Consider the following 27,090-nt stretch of genomic DNA (forward strand, 5'->3'; position numbering starts at 1 on the left):
TGGGGAATTTCTTCATGAGAAGAAGGCAAGAACCCTCTGGCGTTTGTGCAAGTTACAGCGTGAAAGGGAGTGAGGTGAAATTGCCGCTATCTGAGTATGTACTGTAGCTGACTGCTCTGGCCACTTTGTCCCTTGTCTTATGTTTGCTCATTTTTCAGACTCATACAGGCTGGAGTTGGCTGGTGGGCTCGGAGCCATCTTGCTGTTGCTAGGGGTCTTCACAGCCATCTACAAGTGCTACAACGTGGAGATCATGCTCTGTTATCGACATCACTTTGGCAATGATGAGACTGAGGACGGTGAGGGTTGTTTTATTTTCCCTTTGTTTCCAACTAATTAAATGAATGTTTTTTTTTTCGTAAAGGCATTAAATAGCACAGTGAGTAAATGAACTGTGGAACTCTCCCACATGGGACACTGTTCCCATATCCCAGAGATGCCATTCACCGTTTGTAAGCAGAGGGACACATAATTGGCCATGCTGTCACTGGCTGGCAAACGTGCCAAGGCTCGACTGGTTTTGTTCCTATAAGCATTGCGCTAGCCAGCCTGGCTGCTAGGTCCTGCTGACAGGTTCAGACAGTTACTGTTCACCAGGAAGTATGGTGAATTACTTGACAGTGTTGCATGGGAAGAGGGCAGTGCATGACTTCGTGAGGTTTGGACTGGCGGTACTATCACATGGGAGGGGTGATACGACATTGAGAATGACTGCCACTAGGTTCAGGTAATGTAGCCACTGGGTTCAGGTAATGTAGCCACTGTGCAGATCATATGGTGGTGATGAGGGTCTTCAAGCAGATAAATGCTTGACCACCAATACTGATGGTCATCAACTCTCAAGGAAGAATCCATACGCCTCTGATATTGGACAAGCCCTAGGGACCAACAAGGAACCACATACCAACACCAGTGAACCCTCTCGTGTCCAAGTGAAGCGTTCCTATTGGGGTGGCTCTTCTACTGGAGGGGTCAGCTGATGAGCTGATTTATAAGCAACACAGATAACCAAACAGCTTTTGTTTGAAAGAGCTTTTGCTTTGAATAGCCCATGTCTTCTGGCATGTATGCATCATTACGACACATTACACTGAGAGATTGTGGTTGTAGAAACACGTAGCCCATTTAAGGAGGCTGCTTGCAAGTTTATGGCATGCTAAGAAGCAAAATTGTTACTTTTTAAGAAGGGAGTACAAGCCAGGTCAAGAAAAGAATAAGTCAAGAAAAGAAAGTAATTCCATTAAATAAATTGTTATGGGAAAAATTAATCTGTTTTACCACATTTTGCAGATAAGCTAGCAGGCGTTCAAATGAGTAACAAAGAGTTTATGTTAAATACCATTAAGGATTTCCAGTGAAGTATGTCCATCAACAGTGTGATTTTGTTTCACACAAGGTTTAATATGTTGCTTGATAAATCTGGACTTCTTTATGAACTATGGAACCATTTGGTAGAAAAAGGGAAAGGAGAATTTAATAGGACTCTCCAGCTTATTGAAGTCACTGAAGTCACTCTCCATTGCCTTCAGTTATTCATACAATACCTCCCATAGGAAAATAACCATTCATTTTACCTTAGAAAGCTGGTATATAGACCATACATAATGAGACGGAAAAAATGTTTATCTAAGGTCAGATGTGATGTTTTCATCTTAGATGAAATGAAGAATGGAGAATAGCTTTTGGTGTTGTCTGTCTGATTGCCCAATTACCTTCTGTGATGCCAATAAATTAGATAATGATGATATTCAAAATAGACAATAAGCAGTTTAAAAGGTACATAAAACATTTTTAGGTTTTACTCTTATGTACCATTTGTACCCATTTTGTAATAACAGAACCATTCTCAATTTTATGTAATAACAGAGCTGTTTTGCTCACAGACAACAAGGAATATGATGCCTACCTCTCGTACACTAAAGTGGACCTGGACTCGGTGGGTTCAGAGATGAGCGAGGAGGAGCAGTTCGCTCTGGAGATCTTGCCTGACGTGCTGGAGAAACATTACGGCTACAAGCTCTTCATCCCAGACAGAGATCTCATTCCCACCAGCAGTAAGTCTTGTGCTTTCTAGACCTTCATCTTCTTCCATCTCAGCATCATACAAACATGGATCATAGCATTTGAAGATGTTTCACATGTATAGAGCAAGGAGGCCCAAACAGGTTGAAGAACATAGTTAGTTAGGGTTTTTTTTTTTTGGAAACCTATAACCTAAAGGGCATTTTTGCTGAAGCATTGCTAGATCTCCAAATCGACTTTATCGGAAATAATGCTGGTGAGATCAGTGATAAATTGTTCCGCATTCTGCCATGCCTTATGGGAAGCTTCTCTCTCTATCTGGCTGCCATTTATTTCACTGTCTGAAGGAATAAAGTCAAGAGTCATATCGTAATCTCATATGCGGCTCCTGCACTACATTTGTCACCTTTTCACAACAGAAGCAAACAAATACTCCAATAAACACTGTTAAATGTGAGGCTTCTGGCTCAGAGGATGGTGTGCCAGGTTCCTTAATCTGTTTAAGCTGTCCCTTAGTCACCAGAAAAGACTTTGAGAGCTTATTTCATGTCAGAAAAATATATGACAGTTCTTAGAAAATAATATCACTGTAACCCATATTTTGTTGACTAATGTGCTATGTGCCTTAAATTCCTGATGCACCTATATATTTTCTAAGAAAGATTTTCGAAGAAAGATTTACTACCAAAAAAAAAAGACCACTAGGAATTTTTAATGCTCCATTCTGCATTTGTGCTCTAGGGTGATCTCTTTTTCAGCCGTTAACAAACATGCAATCCAAAATAACATCCTAACACTTTCTAAAGACACTGTGCTAGTGTGCATGATTTATGAGTCATTACACAACACAATGCCTCCCTTATTCATAGGAGTCTGTTACATACTTCATATTAGTCCTCCATTCATGCAAAGTTAGTAGGCAGCAGGTTATTTACAGCTCTCACAAATGCAAGTACCTTGAAGAGTTAGGCCAAAAATATTAAATGTACTGAGTTGTAAGAATGTTTTAAAGCTGTGTCTTTGAAGTGACAGCAGCTTGGAGCAGAGGGAGTACCAAGGAAAATGGTGGCAGTATACGCCAGAGTGCAATGTCAGAAACATTAGCAGAAAACATTCACAGATCACAGAGACACAAGTTCCTTAAATGACATTTAATGCTCTTGCTGCAAAAACAAGGATCACCAACGCCCATCTGTACATGCTGGTGTATGAAAGCAATACCTGCAAGGTAAAAATCTAAATCTGTAATTTATCGGTTATCTATAATTTCAACAAATCAGAGAGGCTGTGTTATTGATGAGTGGCAAAGCACGGTGACTATAGCTGTAGCACTGAAACTATAGATAAACATAAGCAATATTTAATACAAAAGCATTTGGTTGTATTTTAGTGAGTAGGAAACTGCATCTGCTTCTGAAGTTTTCCACTTATTGTGTTTCTCCACAACTCCAAATGGTGGCAGGATGAATCAGCCATGAATGACATTTTAGAGAAGAGCCCTGGAAATGAACTTTGGAATGTTGAAATGAGTTAATATTGCTCTTGCACTTTTCTAGCCCTTTCATTCCATGTCTCACATGTAAGCTCTCTCTCTCTCTCTCTCTCTCGCTCTCTCTCTCTCTCTCTCTCTCTCTCTCTCTCTCTCTCTCTCTAGTCTACATCGAGGACCTGGCGCGGAGCGTGGAGCAGAGCAGACGCCTCATGTTCGTGCTGACCCCCGAGTTTGTGGCCAGGCGCGGCTGGAGTATCTTTCAGCTGGAGCCGCGGCTGCACAGCATGCTGGTGACGGGCGAGATCAAGGTCATTATGATCGAGTGCGCTGACCTGCGCGGCATCATCAACTACCAAGAGGTGGAGACCCTCAAGCACACCATCAAGGCGCTCTCCATCATCAAGTGGCGAGGAACCAAGAGCAACCAGCTGAACTCCAAGTTCTGGAAGCAGGTGGTATACGAGATGCCTGTGAAGAAGAAAGAAACTCTGTCTCGCCGGCAGGTATTGGACTCGGGCGAGCAAGGTCTCTTCGGAGACCTGCAGGCTGTCTCCACTATTGCCATGACAAGCACCTCACCTACAGTGGCACCAGCCCATGCTGAGATCCCAGACTTTAACCAGTCTACCCACCCGCAGGTGCGACGTTTCTGCCGGAGCTATGAGTACGACATGCCAGCCTCATCACTACAAATAGCCACACTCAGCAACCGCCACATGTACTGTAATATCCCCATGACACTGCTCAATGGACAGATGACTCAGAACAACACTGGGGGGAAGGTCAAGCAAGACATTCACTTGAACAACACGTTCGTCCCGCTGTCAGGACGAGAACTCACCAGTGATATCTGGTAGAAACATCAACAGCAATATCTCCCAAGGTCCATCCCCCTTTTTTTGCTTTTCGTTTCATCTGATCTGCATGACCATTCATTTGATTTCCAAAAGACTGTAAACATGTTGAGATGTTTTGCTCCTTCCTCCTGGACCTTTAATTAGCTGTGTTCATCTTAAGGTTTTTTTTTTCAGCAGAAAAAGGAAAAAAAAGCTTAATAGAAAGTTGCTATGAATATAATTTTCCTACTTGAATTTCTCCTTTTTGGAGATGAGTAATAAGAGACCTTGTTTTTCATGTTCAAGGTATTGATAGTATGTACAGTTTCATATATTATAAAGACATTCAAGATTCCTTAATATTGGTTTGTGAACTGAGTGAGCCCACATTAAAACATCTCTGCCTAGGACTTTTATTTTCAGGTGAGTGACTGAGTCGGTCATCACAGCACAATAATTTAAAGGCAGGTGAAACACATTTAATGTGAGCTTTAAAAATACTATAGTATATTTAAACAAATAAATCATAATTAAATTAACAAAAATATTGTGTTTGTTGGAAGCCAATTAAATATTAAATATTGATATGAGTATTTTATAAAACTGCAGTTTGCTTGATTTTCAGTTAAGTTAAGTTTGCTCTCTCTTCCCTGAGGACTCACAATGAAGTTTTCTTGAGGCTTTCTGTCATTGTTTGTTTGTTTATTTGTTTGTTTGAGAGAGAGCTTGCTTTTTTGACTGATAGACAGTTGTACCTTGTATCAAATGCAAATTATACCAGTCAACTGTTTTCATTTTATTATTTACATATATAATTCAGTGCACTCTCGTAGCGTTTGTATGTCACTATGTCATGACACATTTCATTTATCAGAAACTTTGCCACTACTTCTAGGGGTCTCTGGCATAAAATGCACTCTGTAGCCAACACTGACAGTGAGAATTTTTTTTAGAAAGATTAAAGGACACCAAATTCTCTTGGTGATTTTCATGTCATCTTTCTCAGCTTGTTATAGTCATTTTATACTTGAAATATATATAATTATACTTAGTTATATGATGCAATCAGTCTGACTTTGTTGCACGAAAAAAAGTTCTTGAAAGTAGGCAGCAGATGCCAATAACCAGGAATAACTAAATTCAATAGTGCCATCTAGAGGTGTAAAAGGCATTATGGCAGCCACTAAATTTCATATTGTTTTAAATTCACTATTGATAATATTACTGTTATCATTAGACTATTTCATTTGTATCCCTAATAAGACATTTGACATAGGCCAGAGAGTATGTCCACCTTTTTTTTTAGGGTATTAAACTTTTGTTTATGTCACATACTTTCATTATTTTGTGAAATAAAATTTCATGGCAAAGAGACAGTTGTTAATGACTTTGCAGGACTTTACTTTAATACAATACAACTGGAATTGTTGAAACCTCTTGCTTGGAAAAGGTTAACATATTGTATAGTACAATTCCCTAATTTTGTGGGGTTTTCTCCTTTAAGAGAAAAACCCATGAAATGATAAATCAGTTATCTATAACATGCTTTTGGCCTTTTCATTCATATGTAGAATTCATAGAATTTCCCCAATAAAATAACACAAGAAAATGTTATATTAAACACAAGTTTTAGTATGCACAAGAAAAAAATTGGAATACACGAGTTGCTTATCCCACTGCCACATGAAAGTTGGTGAGAGTGCAGGATTTATTAACACAGTGTATGTCCCATCCATCAGGGCGCTTCTTCAACACCTCCATGCAGTTTATGGAAGTGAAGAAATCAAAGTGGTATTCACACACAGTAAACTGCTAGCATACTGAGCCTTTTGAATCTGACTGAGAGAGCCGAAGTTGGTTTATGTGAGTGTGTTTTTGTTGTGACTACACGAGACCCATGTGTTACATTGCCTTAGCCCACCAGGGGTGGAGGTTAAAGAAGAAAGCTTAGAGCCAAGACACATGTGGGCTGCTTTATTACAAGAGCAACTCACCCATCTTGGACCATCTGGCCTAAGTTCAAAAGATTGTCCAAAACCGTTACTCTTCCAGTCTCTTGCTTTGAGTATCACATGGTTTGTGTTAGCACATAGGTGTAGTTTGCATCTATTTGATGCTCAGTTCGTAGAAGACTTCAATATGTTGTATTGCAAATGAAACATGGTGATATGTCGCTCAAGTCACAGTAAGCCTATTGAATCTCATTATCCAAACAGGTGGACATGGTAGCTCAGACCACTGCCCACTGGTCATGAATATCAGCTTCTAAGCATATTCAACATATGAATTCTATTTTAAATCAAAGTCAGCCTTTGCTAACTCATAATGCAATAGGTTGTGTTTGTGCCTCATCTCAATAAAGCCCCTCTGTAGCCTGTACACACAGTGGCCCTGTGTAGAGGTCAGCTGTTGCTGAGACTGGGTTGTTCTGGCCTTTGGTCATCAAGCAAAAGAATGACAGTCATAAAAGGGGTTTGTTCACAAAGTAGAGTGTATGTGACCTGTTAGTATTTGGAACAAAGGACGGACAAAGGAAGACCAGTTTATGCGTTTTCTTTTCTACCCACAGATAGAAGGTTTAAATAATTGAAAATTTCATAGTAAAAAAAAAAGAGAAAATGAAAAGCACAGACAGCTCTGTTTCTAACTGACAACAGGAAGAAAAGTTAATAACTGAAAAAACTAGGTTACGGTGAGTCAGCACTGAGGATTTTAAAAGCCGTAAGTCCCTCAAACACGTTAAAAGAATGCAAGCTGGATGTTTGTAGAGGAAACAGACTAAATGTGCTTTCTTGGGGAGAGGTGGGGGCACTTTTGGGTTTCCTGAGTGTGTTCCGGGTTTGGCGGGATGAGAGGTGTCCAGTGTTTATCGACAGTCTTAGAGAACAGCAACGAATGGACGGGCACACTAACGTCGTTGGCTTTTTTCTTTCCAAAAGTTAGTTTATGTCTTGTAATCGGCAGGCCGACTCGTTAAAATGGCAAAAGACTGCATTGCAAGGAGTCTCGACAACATTGACCTCTCCTCCTTACGGGTAAAAGATGTTTGTCGTAACAAACCCTACGTAGGCTGAAATGTTTAGAGTTTTGTGCTTAAACTCAGCAACTACGACATGATTAACAAGTTTCCTTTCGCCACAAAACAATGTTTATATTAATACATTTAATGCATACAAAGTTGTGACTGCTAGCCATTCGCTCTTTGTCTGTCAAATTCCCGTTATTTCTCTTTACAGTCGCTAATTGCTCCCTGTAGCCTCTTTTTCAAAACTAGACCAAAAATACACTTTCCCCGTTTCTTCTTCTCTGACTAACTTCCTGAAAATCAAATGTCATAGTCTGACGTCTATGGTTTTAGATGTTTTAGTTTAATTAAAGTATCTACTATACGGGAATGTTTTGCATAGTACATGTATCTGTCGTAAGTGTGCCACAAAGTCACTAAACAGTTGACGGATTAAAACGTCAGTAACGTGAGGACTACCTAACCTTGGCTGTCACTATGGGCTACTATCACAATTATATGATATATGAGTCGCTGAATTTTTTAGATAAGACCACATGTAATTTATCTAGGCACATGAATTACCCGGAGCCACTAAAAAGTCCCAGTTCAAAAAAATATGAACAATCTATTCTGATGTACACTTACGAAAATTGTGTTCATTTTTTTATTTCAGGACCCTGCTGGGATATTTGAACTTGTTGAGGTGGTTGGTAATGGAACATATGGTCAAGTATATAAGGTTTGTGAAATTTAATTATGCCTGAAACAGGTGCAGCGATTCGATTGAAATGTACATTTCCAACTTACAATCTCCACAAACAAAACAGACTTGTATGACAGACCTGCAGGCAAGAACGTGTAAATTTATTCAGACATATTCACTTTGTGAATATTTGTGTTGTTGGACATAGTTTGCCAGTAGTAAGAACAAGGAAATGCGGTCCATACAGTGACGTGTAGACATACAGGTTAAGGATGTTGGAGTGGATGTTGGATGTTGGAGTTTAACTTTATGCAATTCATACCAGATATTTGTTGCAGTTTTTGTAGTGTATATACACTTCAACACCAAATATACCAATAGGACAGCATTGCATTACGTGCCATTGCAACAGACTGCACAAGAACCACAGTGCCCCTACAGTTACTCTCGCACTGACCTTTAAACAGTGTTGAGGTTTGACAATGATTGTCTGGTTTGAGAAGTACTGGGCACAATAGACATAATGCTGAATTGCATTATTTCCGAATACAAATTAGACAATTATTCATGTCAACTTTGACTTTTCTTCAGCCGCTGTCACGTGTTATACATGAATAAGCTGCTCAAGTTTATAAGAGTGGTTTTTAAATGGCATCTTTTTCACCCTTTGGGTGGAACCGACTTCCTCATCACTAGTAAAAATAGGTGTGTCTTCAAAAAGGGCGCTTGTGAAACTTATGCAGTTTAAATGGTTTTCTGGGGAACCTGATTCTTTGCATGCACATAATTTTACCATCAATGTGTTGCATTTGTCTTACCAGAAAGGATGTCATCATTATATGTTGACAGAGCAGCCATCGTAGAAAGAAAAGATAATTCAATTATTGTGAAATTGCAATGCGCAATTGTTCCATAAACCTTCTGCATCAGGAAACATTACATTGTAGTACATAATTTGCTTACTGAGTGGGTTTAAATTAGAATTATTATCGTATTTATGTCCACATTTTCTAAATCAGTCATGTATTATCAATTAATTAGCTGCAGCTGAGTCAGGCACATATGCTGTGTCTAATATGACCACATGTGACTGGAGTTTCCCGTTGTCATTTTGTCTTTCCTGCATTCTCCAAAAGCCTTTCACTAACTGAACTGTTGAATGCACAATAGTGTGTTCTCTTCTGAAAGCACACAGCTTGTTATTTCTGTGTCCTTTGCCTGAATGGAGCTCTATAGAGCAAATCATTTGAAAACAGTGCAAGGAATTGCTAGAAATGCATTCATCTGTGTGTGTGTGTGTGTGTGTGTGTGTGTGTGTGTGTGTGTGTGTGTGTGTGTGTGTGTGTGTGTGTGTGTGTGTGTGTGTGTGTGTGTGTGTGTGTGTGTGTGTGTGTGCATGTGCATGTTTGTGTGCGTGTGTGCTCCACGTTTTGAATTGTTGCTCACCTAGAACGCTAGAGTAGTCTCCATCTAGCCCTCCTATAAATGTGTGAGCTGTTTAAATGTGCAGAGTCATTAGAGGAGATTATTCCTCTTTTGATCCCTGTCTTCTATGACTTTATAGCATCTGTTTCCCCCTTTCACTTACAGCAGTGGACAATGGCTAGTGAAAGTATACAGACACCATGGCAGAACTTTACTGAGAATGAGTAATGTCTACAAACTTCTCAACACACATTCTCAGCAACAGTAGACCTGCTATGAAACCATGCTTGTCTTTAAAGGTTTGCAGCAGTAGGTCTAAACGTCTGTTCAAAATGGCAAAAGACATTCCCACTGAAAATCTTGTTTCTGGAGGCCGGAACATTCTTTGAAACTTTCACACTCACTTTTTAGAGATTTACCAGATGGCACGTTAATTTGCTACTTGGCTGTATACGCCCTTACTTAAGCTGGCATTTTACATTGTCTGTTTGTGGTGTTTACGCCATCTGCAGACTTGCCTAAGAGTTCTCCTCTCTGACTCTTTTGCTGTCTATAGCCATCAGCTTTGCCACGATCTTTAATTGCAACATTGTGGAGGATTCTTTGCTAAAAGTTCTCTACAAATACATTTTTACATTTGCTCATAGTGAAGTTCAGCACAAGAAACTTTCCTTCTTCAAAAACCCCATCACCATATGCCTAAAGCTATAACAGAAACCCCCCCAGAATCTCAGCATTGAACTTCCGCTAGATTAGGTTGAGCAGACTGCAGCTCAGGTGCAAGGTGCAAGGGTTTCACATACGCAGGCGAGTACTAGTAAAGTACTACTACAATGCAGGCAGAGTTTTGACTGAAGATCTGGGTGTGATACTGCCTCTAAGGATTGCTATTGCTACGGTCAAGTGAGCACATGCCTGAACTGTGGTTGACCTGTGGTTGAGGATTCTGATGCTGATGTAGATCCCACTGAAGGTGGCAGACCAGACCAGTCCTCACACTGCAAAACAATGGCATGCAAACTTAAATTCCAACAGAACTGTTTAATATCATTATAACAATCCATTTAAATGATCCAATTTATCCAGTAGGCAAGCCTTGTTGTACTGGACTGCCATTAATTTATTTATACCATCTATTACAAAATCCAAACACCATTCTGAAAATTTAAACATACATTTAAATTAATGTTAATCGTGTTAACATTAGCACAAATGTTACCAAAACAAGAAACAACAACAGTGATGTTTATTATCAGTTTTCAACAAAGACTGTCAGTCAGTAGGTCAGTGAAGTGAAATGTCGCTTCTAGTCTAGTCCACTAAGAGGTATGTTGACATCAAATAAAATCCAATAGTGAGAAAGACCAGGGTTATTAGTTTGTACATAAGCATATGTAACCATATAGAGTGATATATTGTAGGAAGTTGTAAAATTTGTAAAAGGTGAAAAAGTTAATGGTCAATTAGTCCTACAATTGCAACATATTAAACACATATGCTGACCCATCAACTGACCCATCAAGATAACATGGTTATTTTATATATGTTGAATCGTGGTTTCTTTTACTTTTATTAAGCGTGGTTTTTGTTCTTTCACAGCTATCATCACAGAAGTACAGAAAACCAGATTATCGCATCACATTAACCAGATTATATAGGCTACATATTTTTCAATAATTCACGAGAAATGCTACTGACTCATGAGGAGCTCTTCCTCTTTTCTTTGTTCTTCAGCAATTAAAGCTACACTAATGTTACACACACATTATATTGTGGCATTGTGATATACTTTTATATCAGATAATGTTATGGTCTTGTTAACACACACAGGGCCCACGGCACGTAGTTAAGGATCCAGAGTTAATCTTGTTATTGTGTTTATTTTAGAATTCCTTCCATATCTATATTCCATCTATATAAATGTTCATCGTTATTGTACAAAGTGAAAAATACATCAAGGGGTGGTGGAGGTCCAGAAAATTTAATCAGTTCTTAGTTTTATAATTTTTTGTAACCTTTTATATGTATTTGAGTCAACTTTGTCCTAGCTAGCTTGTCCACAGACTGACCAGTCTGCAGGGAATTTTCTCAGTTTTGCAGATGGCCAATTGGACACTACTTCCTGTTTTTGTCTTTGTCATATAATACAATATGATGCTGGTAAGAGAGGCTTCACATCAGCTAGGGGAATCTAAGGAAATCCCCTTTCAACAGAAATATCCTTCAAGGGTACAGCACAGGCAGCTCTAGCTAGGCGTCCCATTACTTCAGTGACAAGAGAGGGTTCTCGTCATCTTTGCTTTACTGAAGCTGTTTGCAATAAGTTGCACCACACTGTTTTGTCACTTTGTTTTGCAGTGACTCCTCTGATCAGTAATCAAAATCATCGGAGTCACTCAGTTGAGCTGAGATTTCCTCTGTTTTCATCACTGTGGGCCTCTCCAACTTCCTTTTTGTTGACTGAGCAAGCTAGTGTGACGCCATCTGGTTTGTGTGTGTGGCCCACTTGCGAGAGAAGGTCGAAGCAGGAAGCCTTTTTTGTGAAAGCGGTTTCCTGGCCCTGGGCTGTTTTGGAATCTCCTTGTCCTAGCCCAAAACGAATCATGTTCACTGTCCCATTATTATGCATAATAGCCGCTTCTCTCGCAGATCATTGGGTTGCTGCCATGCTGGGCTGACCTGATTATGTTTGACGGTGCCATAACTGCAGTACAAGAGAAATCCAACAATGTAAAAGAGTCATGCTTGTTGTAACAGTGTCTTCAGTGTGCAACCTCTCGGGATGAAAGTTTTGAAACCAGGCGCAAAAAAAATGAACAAATAAATAACAGCTGCCTTTGTAAAATTGCCGTGGTGTCATGGTGCATCATGCTATTAGTGGTGAACATGTTCACATAGGTACATTGACAATCAAATTTAAATTAAGTGGTAATTAGGAAATTAGCATATGCAGTAAACATCACTTTATTTATATATTAAATACTGCATACAATGTAGAGATCACAAATTGGGCTGTAAGAGTCATTTTGCAGGACTGATTTAAAGTGGTAATGTCTAGCGCAGGTATACTATTTGATTCATGCACGTAAAAATTTTTTTATTGCGTATCAGCAGATCATTTTGAACAGTTAGATTAGTAGCTAATCATGGATTAAAATGACATGGGCCAGTGTTAGATCTGCATTGCTAATGTTAATATATGGCAGTAAAAGATTAGCCAGTGTGTAGAACAGTGCTGTCATAGCACACCCTGAGTTTTCAAGACAATACAGTGCATATCTAAATAAATGCAGCAGATTATCTGCTTACAGTAGTGCAGTGTGGCCAGATCAGGACCAGATTATTGTAATTGTAGGACCTGAGGGCTCATTTGAGATTACAGACCAAATTCAGGCAGATTATAGACCCACAGTAAAAATGTAGATTAGACTGAGTGAAGCATGAATGCTGATTCATCTTTCATCACCACAGCGAGCAAAATATATGGCCAAAGCATTTCTGCAGTGTTTGAATATTTAAAAGGAAATGTAATAGAGAGATCTTATTATCATGCAGACTGCCAGGGAGAACTGTGCCCAACTTGAGAAGTAAAGCTCAGAAACTGTAAGAAGGCAGCTTTGGGAAGCTGGATGTCATATTTACCTACGATTCATAAGATTATTATCATTTTAATATGACTTTTGAAAGTAATACTGGCAGTCGCTTAAATAAATAAAATAAATCACTCCTACATAACATGTACTGTCATTTACAAAACAGTGTGTCTCAATTAACAATAGTGCGGAATAATTGCAGGTCCACAAATGTTTGGCCTGAAGGAATCTGAAGGACTATTGGCAGAGGCTGTCAGCAGCTGCAAGAGTGGAATTGTACTGTTGATTACGGAATAGGATTTTGCTCTATTTTAAAGGGAAAAACACTGATTTCCTTTTATCTTTAACTTTGTAAGGTTGTTACATCACTACATTTTGTTCAGATTCTTAGGATGCGCCTATAGACACAAAAACATGAAGCAAAAACATGTCATAGTGTATGAACCCTGTGGACAAGAAGAGCCTCTTCTCAGATAAACAATGGAGGCGGCCCCCCTGAGACCCGTATAGCTCCCTGTACCGTTTTCTCTCACACATTTCACAAGTGACTGCCTTAAGGGCGAGCGGGCGTCTCACTTGGCCTTCCCTGGGATCTGACACTTACAACAGTTTCAGTTTTTGCATAGCGTTCCATTGCTTTTTACTTCTCTTTTTATTGAAAATACTTCCTGCCTTCAGACTGAGGTTTTAATTACTGCTCCTTCCTCCTGCGGTAGTTGTATAGGTACAGATCTCCTAATGTCCTTCCAATGTTGCTGTTTTAATTTTCTGATAATCTTATGAACCAGCATCATGGTGGTGTGATGTGACGTGTTTTCACTACATCATCGGTGAAGACCTTTGACAAAGCCGGCATACTGTAATGTTGTTATTTACTTTACTTGGTAAGGAAAAGGCATCAGTGACCATCCAAAATATGAACAGAAAAACGTCAAAATGGCTGCCGTGCTGCTTGCTAACAGTTTGTCACATTTGTTGTATGCGTTTTCTTGTTGTATTTTATTCTCAGTCACAGATGCAAATGAAACAGACAACATTTAAACGCAGTTTAAGCAGTTTAAAGAGCTTTGTTTAAATAAAAACACATCAATTATCTTTTTAAATTTCAGGGTTGTAGTTTCATCCCCTCAGGCTTATCTGAGTTCAATTTGATCTGATTAGCATGACACCTGTGTTAGTTTAATGATTAGACGGCAGGACTGTCCAGAGATGTTTGTTTATAGGACTCTTCTGTAACTTCAGCAGTGACAGATGTCCTTGTGTTTCGGCAGGGTCGACATGTGAAAACAGGACAGCTGGCTGCTATCAAGGTCATGGATGTGACAGAGGTAAGAGGTCCTGCTAAGCTGACCCATGCTGTCCTCGAGAGCCCGAGCGGGTGACGCAGGACTGACAACGACAGATTGTTACCTCCGACCCCGAGAGTTCCTACCACTGTAGAGTTGTCAGCTCCGCTTCTGACGGTGTATTTTCAAACATGCAAATGAGCTAGCGCTAGCTTCACGCATCATGTGCTATTACTTCCTTCCCTCTCAGAATCGTGGCACTACCAGAGGATGTCATGTCTGCTTAGGAAAAGTTCTGTCGTTTTACTTCCCCATAATAATCCACTAGGAGAGAGGAGAAGCAATGTGTACTCTCCGCATTGCTCTCCACAAGAACAAACGCTGCCTTCATCACAGTTCCACTGCACATGCACAATAGAGGATTTAACTGCAGATAATTTTTGCTTTGAGGCACATTTAACCCAGAATCATGAGCTGAGGAATCTATACAGTGTTATCCACTGTAATTTCAGCTTACAGTGTTTTGAAAAGATTGATTTGTCCTCTGCTTCTGCTCCTTGATTCTCCATAATCAGAGTTCACTGTACGTTTCCTGTGTGCCTTGTATGTTGTGGTAAAGTCCTTTCTGGGTCATATTCTACCCAGACCAAGCCGTGGCCCGTTATCCTGGGTCTCAAATGCCAAGCCTCTCTGTGCATTGCTGTACACCTCACACTCTCTGTGCTTCCTTGTTCAGACGCATACACTCCTGGTATGTCTTTTGTGTGTGTGTATACTAGAGCCCCCCACAGGTGCTATGTCATCCAAAGCTCAAAGGAGATAGTTTGGGTATAGAAAATACAATCATGAGAAAGATTTTAATCATGAATTTGTTGGTTATCTCAGTCTCAACAACAAGACTCTTCCTTTTTTATACCTCGGGAACATCAGCGTAATTGTGTTAAAGGGTGTTATTGGCAATCAAAGGGAAATACACTAGAAACATAATTAAATGAACATGCGATTTTGGGGTCTCTCTCTTTTGAATGAACGCATTTTGCGTTCAGGTTTCAGTCATTTTGCAATCTCCTTACTGAGATGAACCACAGAACAGCGTGGGCATCCTGCCAGGTCAGAAGGTTCATAGCCTGAATTCTCCTCTGTCAGTAATTTACTAATAAAAACCAGTTCTCAGATGAGCTTGGGCTGCTTTTTCCCTTGCTATGATGGCCAGGTGACAGTGTCCTGAGTTGGGGTGGAGGGACTACAGAGGACTTTCAACAAAAATAAGTTTCAACGGAGGTTTGCTTAATCTTCAGCTTTTAGTCTACGCCACGAATGCATGTTGTGTCTAATTCTGTACCGTTTATGGATTGTTGAGCTGTTTTCTAAATTCATGATACCTTGTGATAAGCAATATATTACACAAAAAGTGAAGCATAAATCAAGTTCACAGACCAACCACATGCGTAGAAACAAATCATCTTTTGAAATGAAAAGGGAAGTTGTGTGAGGCTTTGTTGCATCTGTGGCTTCTGATGAAGACTGAGCACAGACTCACTTCTGCTAACAACACAGGCAGGAGCCAGGTGGCACCCCAAACTAAGATGTCTTGCAGAAATGGGCTTTTCTTATTTCGGGAAGCTTTAGAACATCATTAAAAGGCCTAATCACTGGTTAAGGAAAATCACTGATGTATTTTCTAATCTCCCCATGTACGTGATCCCATAAGCATGTTATTGGCTCTGTATGAACAGAGCTTTGCATGTTTGCTGTCTTGCTGTTTGCACAGGAGGAGGAGGACGAGATCAAACTGGAGATCAACATGCTGAAGACGTATTCTCATCACAGGAACATCGCCACATACTACGGCGCGTTTGTGAGGAACAGTCCTGCAGGTCAGGACGACCAGCTGTGGGTGAGGAACTGCTTCGCCTTTGTTCTCGCATAAACGGAAATGAGGCAGGATGGGAATTCAGATTTGGCCCGTGGGTTGTCTGTGTTGTAGGCTATCTTAGTCATAAAGTAATCCCATTTAAGTGAGCAGTTTTGGCATGCCTATGTGAGCCCTCCAGATAAGCTCAGAACCCTGTACAGGAGGATGCTGGAGAATCTTTCTTTTCTTTTTTTTTTCCATTGCAGTTCACGTAAGGCTCTTTCCACAAAAACCTGGGCCTGCTAGACCCTGTGTGACCTAATTCATGTGGATGTAATGAAACGTACATTTATAATCATGCCTTAAACTGCTCAATTTGTTGTAAGAGATTTTGTGCCATCTGTAATTATGCCAAACACCATATAGTAGTATTCATGCAATGCATACTAATGATGCATAAAAGGTGCGTTTTTATCTTGTAAGTAACGTAGGCAGGCTTCATTCTCTAAAGGAGTCTTCAAGACATAATTTTTTGCTGTTTTCATCAACCATATGGTCACAACACATAGAAGATCTGATCTAATTTCCTTCGGGATCAATAAAGTGTCCATCTATCTATCTGTGTATCTGATAGAATGTGTGTGAATCATTCAGTTTGATGTTTGTCCTTCACTGGTCCTGTTTGTGGTGTCCACCTCCACCCTGTGCCACACAGCTTGTGATGGAGTACTGTGGAGCTGGCTCTGTGACAGATCTGGTGAAGAAGACCAAAGGGAACTGCCTGAAGGAGGACTGGATTGCCTACATCTGCAGAGAAGTCCTCAGAGTGAGTGCTGCCCGAACCTCTACTGCACCTCCCTTGGCATTTCGATTTTTTTCCCTTTCTTTATAAATACTACAGGGCTTTGAGACTTAAACCACTTTTAATACCAGCTTTGACATGCAGCTTTGACATCAGTGAATTGACCATAATTATGCAGGAATCATCGTACATTGACTTCCACTTATGTAATCTAAAGCCATGTAGTGTGCGTGTGCGTGTGCGTGTGTGTGCGTGTGTGTGCGTGCGTGTGTGTGCATGTGTGTGCGTGTGTGTGTGTGCGCGTAAGAGAGAGAGAAAGAGAGAGAGAGAGAGGCAGACCCACAGACAGTATGCATACATTTGAATGCGTTTTGTAGTGTACATAGATCCTCTTGACATTGAACTCTCATTTAGGGTCTGTCTCATCTCCACACACACCATGTCATCCATCGTGACATCAAAGGACAGAATGTGTTGCTGACTGAGAATGCTGAGGTCAAACTGGGTGAGTTGAAGGAGAATACCATTCATGTCTCCTTTATTCATCTTCTGGTCATTTTTGTTTATAAGTCTTTTGTAAATATACCACAAATATAGAAATTACACATTTTTCTCAATGAAGCATTTTTAAATATTACACTTTCATATTACAATAATACTAAATTTTTGTTTAAAATCTTAGTCTAAATACCTTTCAAGAGGAACACTGATCTCAAGTTTTCTGTTGACAGTGGATTTTGGGGTGAGTGCCCAGCTGGACAGGACAATAGGAAGAAGGAATACGTTCATCGGGACGCCATACTGGATGGCCCCTGAAGTGATAGCCTGTGATGAAAACCCTGAATCTACATATGACTACAGGGTGAGTCCTGTATGCAGGGTACTGTATGCATACTGTTATAGGCACTGTTATCTTGAACTTTCCTCAACTCATCATACATCATACAAAAAATCTAGAATAATTCTTGAATTCTCACTGTAGAACCAACTATAATCATAATCACTGATAAGTATGCCGATACTGTGTGACCTCACAAACATTTACAAAAATGTAATACCTATTAATGCTTTTTATTACATTTACCTAATTCACCACACATATTTTTACCTATAAAGAAACACATAATCTAGGATTTGGTACAGTTCCTCTGTGCAAATTCCTCAAAATACCTCTTTTCTCTTTAGCTCCTGCCACAGATGTCAGTGTTGTTTTCATGTTTTGGGGTTGAGACTGAGTTAGCACAAGCTCAATTCTGTGATCAGTGGTCTATGGTGTCATGGTGGAAGATAGAATACCAGTTCAGTTTCAGCCTACCTGCAGAAGCCGTCTCTCCTTTGAACTGCGCTGAAACATAGTCTAAGATGCCATGAATGTTTCTAAAGCTTTTACAAGATAAAGTAATTTGCAGAACCACTGAGACGTTGCCATGACGCTGTTCTTAAATGTGCGGGATAGGTTAATCTCTGCCCATCCTTGTGTTAGCTCTGTTACCTCCAGTGTTTGAGGACACAAAGCTCATGTTGTTGTGATCTGTGAAGGTCACAATGCATAAGGCCACTAAATCCTTCATCTCTCATTGTGTTCATCTACACAGTGCTGCTCAGACAACCTCCAACTGATACAGTACTGTATATGTAGAATGAATGAAAAAAAATATCCATGTTGCCTTGTGACTCTGCCATGTAATCCTGCCAATTACTTACAGTGTTAATTATTAATTGTCTTGGTAGAGTGACTTGTGGTCTCTGGGGATCACAGCTTTGGAAATGGCAGAGGGAGCACCACGTGAGTGTCACTAGATATTCTGGAGTGTTTGACGTCTTTATAATGCCGGTGAAAGAACGTGTGGTGGATTCACATATGCTCTCTCTCCACAGCCTTGTGTGACATGCACCCTATGAGAGCCCTCTTCCTCATCCCGCGGAACCCTCCTCCCAAACTTAAGTCCAAAAAATGGTAAGAGACCTCTGGTATTCTCAAGAAAAGGGAAAGACCAGGATCTTTGTATCAAAATAAAGCATGTATCAAAATAAAGCATGGATGGATGGATGGATGGATGGATGGATGGATGGATGGATGGATGGATGGATGGATGGATGGATGGATGGATGGATGGATGGATGGATGGATGGATGGATGGATGGATGGATGGATGGATGGATGGATGGATGGATGGATGTTTTAACACTATTTCCACTTTCTACATCTTGTTATTTTTGCAGGTCTAAGAAGTTTTTGAACTTTGTGGATAGCTGTCTGGTGAAGAATTACCTGCATCGGCCATGTACCGAGACCCTTCTGCGTCATCCCTTCATTAAAGAGCTGAATGAAAGGCAAGCGCGCCTCATGCTCAAAGATCACATGGACAGAACAAGGAAAAAGAAAGGGGAAAGAGGTGAGGAGAATCATGGGTATTCATTCAGTCTGAAGGACTGCATGTACTGTGATTTTTATTATCCAAGTTTTTAGAAGAATGGTCTTTCACATACAATTATATCTGTAGAGAGAAGGCTGAGAATGTAAGAACCTTAAGAACATTTAATTTAATTTAATTTAATTTAATTTAAATCCAGTAACTGGATTTGGGTCAGGGTCAGGATTAGCGTCAAGTGAGGATTAGGATTAGTTTTGGGGTTGAAATTGGTATTGGTTGGGATTAGGATTAAGATTAGGATTCACTGTTTGAGTTTAAGATTAGTTAGGTTGGTTTGAGGGTTGATCGCAAGTGTCTGAACCTTGAAATTCTTTTCTGATTCATGGCAATGTTACAGATACTATTGAGAGATTATTCATCTATGAAGGACTCAGTGTTACCAAAAATATTTTCTTATTTTTCTGTCTTTGTACATTTTGTCCTCTTAAATAACAGAAGGATCAGAATACAGTGAATACAATACAAGTGACAATGAGGAAGATGAAGTGAATGAAGATGAAGGAGAACCCAGGTATGCCAGCCCTGCACATCCCGAGGCTCGGGAGACGACAGCCTCGCACTTCTCTGACGTCCCGCCCATTTGCCCGCGTTCAGGCTTCACTTTCCTAGCGGTGACATGACGGCGCGATCACTGAGTGACTCGTCAAAATGCTCTTCCTCCTCTCCAGTTCTATAGTCAACCTTCCTGGAGAATCCACATTAAGGCGCGAGTTCCTCAGACTACAGCAGGAGAACAAAACCCAGTCGGAAGCCCGAAGGCAGAGCCAGGACCAGCTCCAGGATCAGGAGCGCTACAAGAGACAGCTGCTCGCCGACAGACAGAGGAGGATAGAGCTCCAGCAAGAGCAGAGGAGATTCCTGGAAGACGTACGGCTGACTTGTTTCACGCAGATGATCCTTCTCAAGACGTTTTTAATATTTCTTCTGTCAATAGTCAAACCAGTAAAATGTTTTCTGTAAATATGGATAATTTTCATTTAATTTGAGTTTTAATTAGAGTTTAATTTGTGTATGCAACAAAGACAAAACATGGTGAATTAAAAAAACTATGCTCAAAGGGTTTGTCAGTGCAAGCATTTAAACATTTAAGCATAAGCATGTTCTTATTTAAACTATAATTTTTGCTATTTAAAATTGTGTGTGCGTGTGCGTGTGCGTGTGTGTGTGTGTTTTTGTGAGAGCAGACGAAGCAATTTCAGACAGTCCAGTGGTCAGAGCTACAGGAGGTGTTATGGCAAGAAGAGGCTGATCTTAATGGGAGAATCCTAAATGATGAGAGGACCGCATGGAATGTCACAAAACAGGTTGGGCAGAGTGACATCTCATACACATCCATCCTGCACCAGTATGTGGCCGTGATAGAAGCAGCAGACGCAGTATATGGTTTATTTAGTAAACCAAATGGCCTTGATGGCCTTATTACTGAGGATTCTGAGGAGGTTCTTCAGAACAAAACCTTTCCAGTGGCCTATTTAGCTTTGTCCTTAATTATCTTCACAAGTCTTATGGAATGATGTGGATCGATTCCCAGAGCAAATCTGGGATTTTTGGAATATGGAATATTTTACATTGTCAATCCCATCATTAGTTTTCATGAGTCACTGTGCACTTGCCTCTAATTTGATTCTCTGTGACCTGTAGGCTGAAGACTTGGCCAGGCAGAGAACTGAGGCAGGATCCAGCCACTTGGGTCCGTTCTCTGACCAGGTAAAGCCGTCGTAGGGTTAGACATAACTGGAGGTTCTTTATGTAAAATGGTGTATCTTACACTGATAATAAAAGGCTATGTTATCTTATTATTATATTTTTAGGAAATGTATGTAGAAACTACCACATGTGCCAGCTACCATGTGAGCAATATTAAGAGCCTTTAGGTAAAAGAAACAGCAGTACTCTAATGCTGTGTTAATTACACTGTGTAATATTAGGTTAGATTATAATTTTTTCGGCAGATGGTTATGGAAGTGCTAAGTTTCCGTTGCTCACAAGTAAAGCAGATATTCACTGAGGGTGACGTATGTGTCATCGCAAGCTTCCTTTTTCAGTTTTAACGGTATTAAACTTTTTACTGTAATGTTATTCTTCATTTCACCATCCAATATTTGCAAACATAGTAACTCCCATTTTAAATGCAAATCTGACTCCTCTTCCCTTAATATTAGCTTGTGATTCTACTACGTACTAAGTGCTACCTTGAAGTGCCTAAGGGATGTTCACTAAATCTGACTCCTGAACTGTAGCCCTCCCATAAAAGTCCTTAAATGTAACAAATGTGAAGTTCACTTGCATGAAACCTAATGTTCAAACACTGCACTATTGAGTACTTAATGGCTGTATTTACAGTTAACACACTCAGATTTAACTAATGTTACTCCTAACTTTATCTTCGCATCCTGTCTCACAGAAAATGGGTTAACTGTGTGTGTGTGTGTGTGTGATCTTCACATGACTTGTTACATGTCTTCATAGAGAAGTCATCACCTCATTCACCTCACTAAAAGTAAAACTGACACTCCAACCACTGTCCAAAAAAAAATAGACATTTCTGCAAACTACTGGCTGCGTTTAGCCATGGCTTCTTTTGACATTGTTATACTTCGACTTCGACTCCTCAGGATGATTTAACGTTTTTAATAGCACGTTAAAACAGTAGTCAAGCACCGCCTATCGCTTGCATGTTCTGCTGTCTCTTGCTACGGCTGCCATGTTTGTCATTTGTCTCAGAGCTGTTTTTGCATATTCTCACTAACGTGTAAATTACATACGTCACACCAAGCATCTACACTGAAAGATTATTTGTTATAATCTTTACAAAAGTGCAAACTGATAGAGTTACCAGAGGTTACAGGAAAAACCACAATAGTCTTCTTCAAGCCTATAGTAAAAGTGGCTTGTCCACAAATATCATTTGAGTGGCATAACAAGTAACATTACGTTTATTTTTTATTTTTTGTCTTTTAATAATACACATTGATATTCTAGTATGTCCTCATAATACCCCAAACTAACATTTGGTTTAGTATGAGCCCCCTCATTCTCCGGAACATTTTGACGAGTCGGATGGCCGGTCAGGACTCCAGCAGTCGGAGTTTCCCCGGGCCGGCCTGTGTGGTCCCGTCCACGCGGTTCCCTCTTGGTTCCTGGCTTGGCGGAGGTTGAACCCCCGTGCACTGTGTGTGTTGTGCAGAGGCAGGCCAACCCGGCAGCGCAGCCTGGGCAGCTGACACGCAAGCTCCACCGCACGCTTCCCAAAGACCAGACACAGCTGCTGTTGCTCCAACATGACCACAGGCCCAAGCACAGGGAGGTGAAGCCTGCTAGCGCCACGCCCAACTGGCCTGCCAGTAGCCGGCGTCCAGTGGTAAACACCTCGGGCCAGCTCGCGCTTGCTGCCTTACTGCATTGATATTCCATGAAGATATTTCTTTCTTATCTGAAGGCGAGGATCATTTTAGATCTTCTTGGGATTCCTGTTGTAGGGACTGTGTCTGGGTTGTGGAAATACAGAGCGTGGTTTGAAGTTAATTGTCTAATTGTAAGACTTGATTTTAAGGTCTGTTGTTTGGGCACAGGTTGAACGTTTTGCTATAATAAAGTATGTTTGCTGCCTGTGAATTAGCTTTTCTAATGCTGATGCAGCATGTTTAATGTTCGATAGAGGCTGACCAGTCTGCAAACTGTTGGACGATATGCACCAAAGTAAATGTGTATATAAAGTCATTAATCATATTTAAAACCTGACATTTAACTTAAAAACTTTATGCCTATTGCATCCTCATGTCTGCATGATTTATTAGTTTAGCTGATTGTTTATTTGATTTACAGTTGATTGTAAACATTGACAGATATATGTAATTAATCTACGATAATTTGTCAGCATTTTTAAAAATCCCATCTTGGTCAGGCTCTGTTGTTCAGTAAACGACAGTCTTGTGCAGAAATCTGTTCTGTTGCTCGTATTAACCTTCAGATGGAGAACAAAGCAAAAGGTTTGGAGAGCCATCGTGCTAATACGAACAGACTAGAGACAGGGCTGGTGATGCGAATGCAGCCAAGGCTGGGCTCAGGAAGCAGCTCCAGTCCCTGTACTCCAGTCCTGCAGAGGGCGCCACTCCAGGTACTCAAGGCAGAATAGAAACACTCTTGACTGAAACGGCCTTGTAAGGGTGCTTCTCGATTCTGTGATTTAGTGGTGTGTTCATGGCCACAAGTGATTTAGTGTTTTTTGAGAATAACTGCGGTTTGCAGGTCAAAGTGGAGGAAGCACGATATATGAATATATAGACTCTCAAATGCTAAACTAATGAAGAAATGCTGTCTGCTAAAGTCTGTTACGCATGTCCCCCACTATGCTGGTACTACTCTGACATGGTATTCTTAATTTTAAAAATCTTAATTTAAAATCAAATCCTCAGCTTTAATACGGTAATGCTCAGTATTGTAGGATGGCAGGTTTTGCTCAGGAGAGTGTCTGCCAGTCTCCTTTTCTGCTCTTAATTTCATTAATGTGGTATCTTCATGCATACATTTGGGGCTCAGAGGTATGAGGTAGACTCAGTGACACAAGGTTCATTTGCAGAACGCCAACTTGTGCTCCAGCCGAGGGAGTCAGCACAGTACCTCCCTGTCAGACATGGCTGTGCCCTGCCTGTCTCCCACGACGGATGATGTATTCCTGGACTTCCCCACTCACAATGAGCATCCCCCTATGGTCAGTTCACACAACGCTACAGACATTTGGGCTCACAGAATTCATACTTCTTTGGGTCCGGTAACAGTTTGCTAAAAAGACATCGTTCTGTGATATTATGCCATTGTGGTTCGTACGTGTCACTTTGAATTTACACTTAATCTCATAACCACACACTGGTGTTACCTGATAGATAAACACTTCCACTTTCAGCTCGTTTGCAAGCATCTAAATGTTACACAGATACCTACACTAAAGCTAGCAGCCTGATGTAAACCATACATATGGGTTAAAAATCATAAAAACACTGGCCTAAAAGCTAATTGCAGGGTAAAAGCTTCGCAAAGGTGCTGGCACCCAACTGAAACTAGTCAGAATCAGCTTCCGTTTTCTCTGGGTGGTGTCTTCCTTCCTGTATGTGACACACGAGAACACGGTGGGAAGCCTGTCAGAAGGTTACAAACCACATCGACAAAAAGGAATCGAGAAAACCGCAAACACATGGGGGTGGGTTCTCTTTGGAGCTCTGACTGCTCAAGTCTCACGGAATTGTAGATTTAACATTCAGCCACCTCATGTGTGCCTCAGACATGGTGATTATGAGTGTTGACTCACGCTAGTCAGCTGGGCCACTGACACCAGTTGTGCGTACAGGGTGTGTCCGTATTAAACTGTTACATTTGTGGTTTTTCTGTTTGTTGTTCTCACAAGGTTCCAGAGCGAACTACTTCAAAATTGTATGGCAAGGAGTTCATGAACCACCGCAGAACTACATCACAGTAACTGATTTAATTTAACGTTCAGTCTGTTCAAACCCCCATTTACGCTTCATGTAAACAAACATCTAAAGGATGAAGTTAATTAAACCACAGTCTCAGTCTCTGTTTTTATTTTTGTCTGATTTGTCTTTGCACTCGTTCTCTTGTCTTTTGTCAAAACTACAGTGGAGGTGTGCAGTCTCCTGTGGAGAAAAGGGCACCGTTCCCAGCATCTTGTAGCAGTGTGAGCAGCACTGAATCAGGTATAAACAGGCCAGGAGAGCACAGTTTACAACTTCCTCATCAGTGACCACTACAGCTGCTTCTAAACCCTCCAAGAGCCTCTACAGCATATGGATTTATAAAGTTCTCATATCTTTTGAAGTTGTTCTGTACTGAACTGTGTACTGTCTGGGCTGCTGTTTTACATCTGGCGCCATCTTGTGGTGGCGTAGCATAGTGACAGCAAGATTTGGGATTTGTTTTCAGTTTATTAATTTGTCCAGGAGTAAGAAGGACTTTTTCCTCATTCCTATGATCAAGTATTCTATTTATGATTTAAGTACTTCCTCAACCCTCATATATTGTTTTGATTTAAAGAGTTTTGTTTAATATAGGCAAAAATAGGAAACACTTATGATGTATGGTATTGATTTGGATTAAGAGTTGATGTTGATGTTAACCAGTTTAGCTCTTTGTTATCCAGTTTACTGTAATCCTCTTGTGTTACTGTTCAGTCAGTATCACAGTGCCATGAGACCCCATAAAAGGAGACACAACTTGTTAAAACCTGCTGTTGTTGTTTATATGCTGTCAAAGTCCTCCCTGAGCTTGGCAATGCTTTAACAGCCAGAGTAAAACTAATGCAGTATTTTGCTAGCTAGCTGTGCTAAATAACTTTTGGTTTGCCACTCTGTGAAAGCACCTCAAATACCTTATATGAGACCAGAGAGAAATTTCCCATTTCAGCCACTGCTGCTACTTCAGGAGACAATTTCAGGAAGCATTTGATTGGTTTAAAAACTTTAAATATAGAGTTTGATATTTTACAAACTCAGTAAAATATCGGTACTTGGTACATGGGGGAAGAATTCATATAAATCCATAAAACTCATTTCATGTTTACATTTATTTGTAATTTATGTTGATTTGTAATTTATGTTTTTTTTTCCTAAATCTCATCACAGGTTATTATCAGCCAGAAAGTGCTTCTCACCACAGTCATGACCAGAAATTCAATAGGTTTCTAGATGGGTATTCAGGAGCATCAAAGCAATGCCAGGTAACTATAGTGTTGAAACCTAATCTACCCAATACATGTGTATAGTTTTTTTTGTGTGTGTGTAGGTGGGGATCGTGTCTTCATAAAACCATTTATTCTAGGGACATATTTCCTTAGTCACTGGTGCAAACACCAGCATTTGTGTATGACAGCGCTTTAAAAGCCTGCATATGTACTGCAAATACAGTATATTGTGTCAGTTCATAGACATTACTGTTCTACAATGGTTGCAATTCATGCTAGATCAGTGCTAGCTAAAATAAGTCATGGTCCTGTGGTAGGGGTTCGATTCCCAGGCCTGAGGCCATAACTGAGGTGCCCTTGAGCAAGGCACCTAACACCAACTGCTCCCCGGGTGCTGGGCTAGGGCTGCCCACCGCTCTGCCCACCGCTCTGGGCACGTGTGCACCACAGCCCCCTAGTAATCACTAGTGTGTGTTTGTGTGTGTGTTCTAATTGCACAGATGGGTAAATGCGGAGGACAAATTTCGATTGTGGTGAAAAATCACAATGGACAAATATGGCACATTTCATGTCATAAGAGGTCACATTTCGCTCAAATTCTTTTCGTAGGGCCTTCAGTCGAGAGCTTGTCACAGGTCTCCGTTCAGCCCATTCGGGAAGGCTACGCAGTACTCTTCCTCAAGTGATGAAGTGGGGAGCAGCGATGATGACGAGAACTGCAGGTCAGCCCTAATCAGACCAGGAAGGCTGAACTTGTTTCTTCTGTGTGAAGAGGAAGAGTTTGTAGATCCAAACTTATTTTGCTTACTGCCTGTGTTGTCATTTCACGTCTTGGCTATAATTCTACTCAGCGCTTTGAATGCCTTGTTCTGCTATTTATTTTTAACATTCAGTATCTGGTGGAACACTGATATTTTTGGAAATGAAATAAATAATTAAA

At 40.5% G+C, this 27,090-nt stretch overlaps 2 protein-coding genes across 6 annotated transcripts in view; both read left to right on the top strand.

Annotated features, from left to right (window-relative positions):
* The window catches only part of il1rapl2 (interleukin 1 receptor accessory protein-like 2), a 230,393-nt gene extending 224,769 nt beyond the window's left edge, over positions 1-5,624 (top strand). The window contains exons 9-11 of the mRNA XM_077022550.1: positions 159-299; positions 1,884-2,054; positions 3,677-5,624. Of these exons, the coding sequence (XP_076878665.1) occupies positions 159-299; positions 1,884-2,054; positions 3,677-4,371 (1,007 nt within the window). The 3' untranslated portion in view covers positions 4,372-5,624. The remainder of the gene's footprint in view (positions 1-158; positions 300-1,883; positions 2,055-3,676) is intronic.
* A 1,550-nt stretch (positions 5,625-7,174) lies between these two features.
* LOC143527381 (mitogen-activated protein kinase kinase kinase kinase 4) overlaps positions 7,175-27,090 on the top strand; it is a 43,367-nt gene continuing 23,451 nt past the window's right edge. The window contains exons 1-21 of one of the 5 annotated variants that reach the window (XM_077022554.1): positions 7,175-7,385; positions 8,031-8,096; positions 14,350-14,406; positions 16,136-16,261; positions 16,935-17,045; positions 17,436-17,526; positions 17,753-17,883; positions 18,753-18,807; positions 18,900-18,978; positions 19,245-19,417; positions 19,892-19,967; positions 20,125-20,323; positions 20,641-20,760; positions 21,098-21,163; positions 22,644-22,817; positions 23,427-23,573; positions 24,036-24,167; positions 24,858-24,925; positions 25,091-25,167; positions 26,092-26,186; positions 26,760-26,872. In XM_077022554.1, the coding sequence (XP_076878669.1) occupies positions 7,329-7,385; positions 8,031-8,096; positions 14,350-14,406; positions 16,136-16,261; positions 16,935-17,045; positions 17,436-17,526; positions 17,753-17,883; positions 18,753-18,807; positions 18,900-18,978; positions 19,245-19,417; positions 19,892-19,967; positions 20,125-20,323; positions 20,641-20,760; positions 21,098-21,163; positions 22,644-22,817; positions 23,427-23,573; positions 24,036-24,167; positions 24,858-24,925; positions 25,091-25,167; positions 26,092-26,186; positions 26,760-26,872 (2,213 nt within the window). In that variant the 5' untranslated portion in view covers positions 7,175-7,328. The remainder of the gene's footprint in view (positions 7,386-8,030; positions 8,097-14,349; positions 14,407-16,135; positions 16,262-16,934; positions 17,046-17,435; positions 17,527-17,752; positions 17,884-18,752; positions 18,808-18,899; positions 18,979-19,244; positions 19,418-19,891; positions 19,968-20,124; positions 20,324-20,640; positions 20,761-21,097; positions 21,164-22,643; positions 22,818-23,426; positions 23,574-24,035; positions 24,168-24,857; positions 24,926-25,090; positions 25,168-26,091; positions 26,187-26,759; positions 26,873-27,090) is intronic. The other 4 variants (XM_077022553.1, XM_077022552.1, XM_077022555.1 and 1 more) reach the window with 4 other exon arrangements.

This window comes from Brachyhypopomus gauderio, chromosome 11 (assembly GCF_052324685.1).
Source record: "Brachyhypopomus gauderio isolate BG-103 chromosome 11, BGAUD_0.2, whole genome shotgun sequence".
NCBI classification, from domain to species: domain Eukaryota; kingdom Metazoa; phylum Chordata; class Actinopteri; order Gymnotiformes; family Hypopomidae; genus Brachyhypopomus; species Brachyhypopomus gauderio.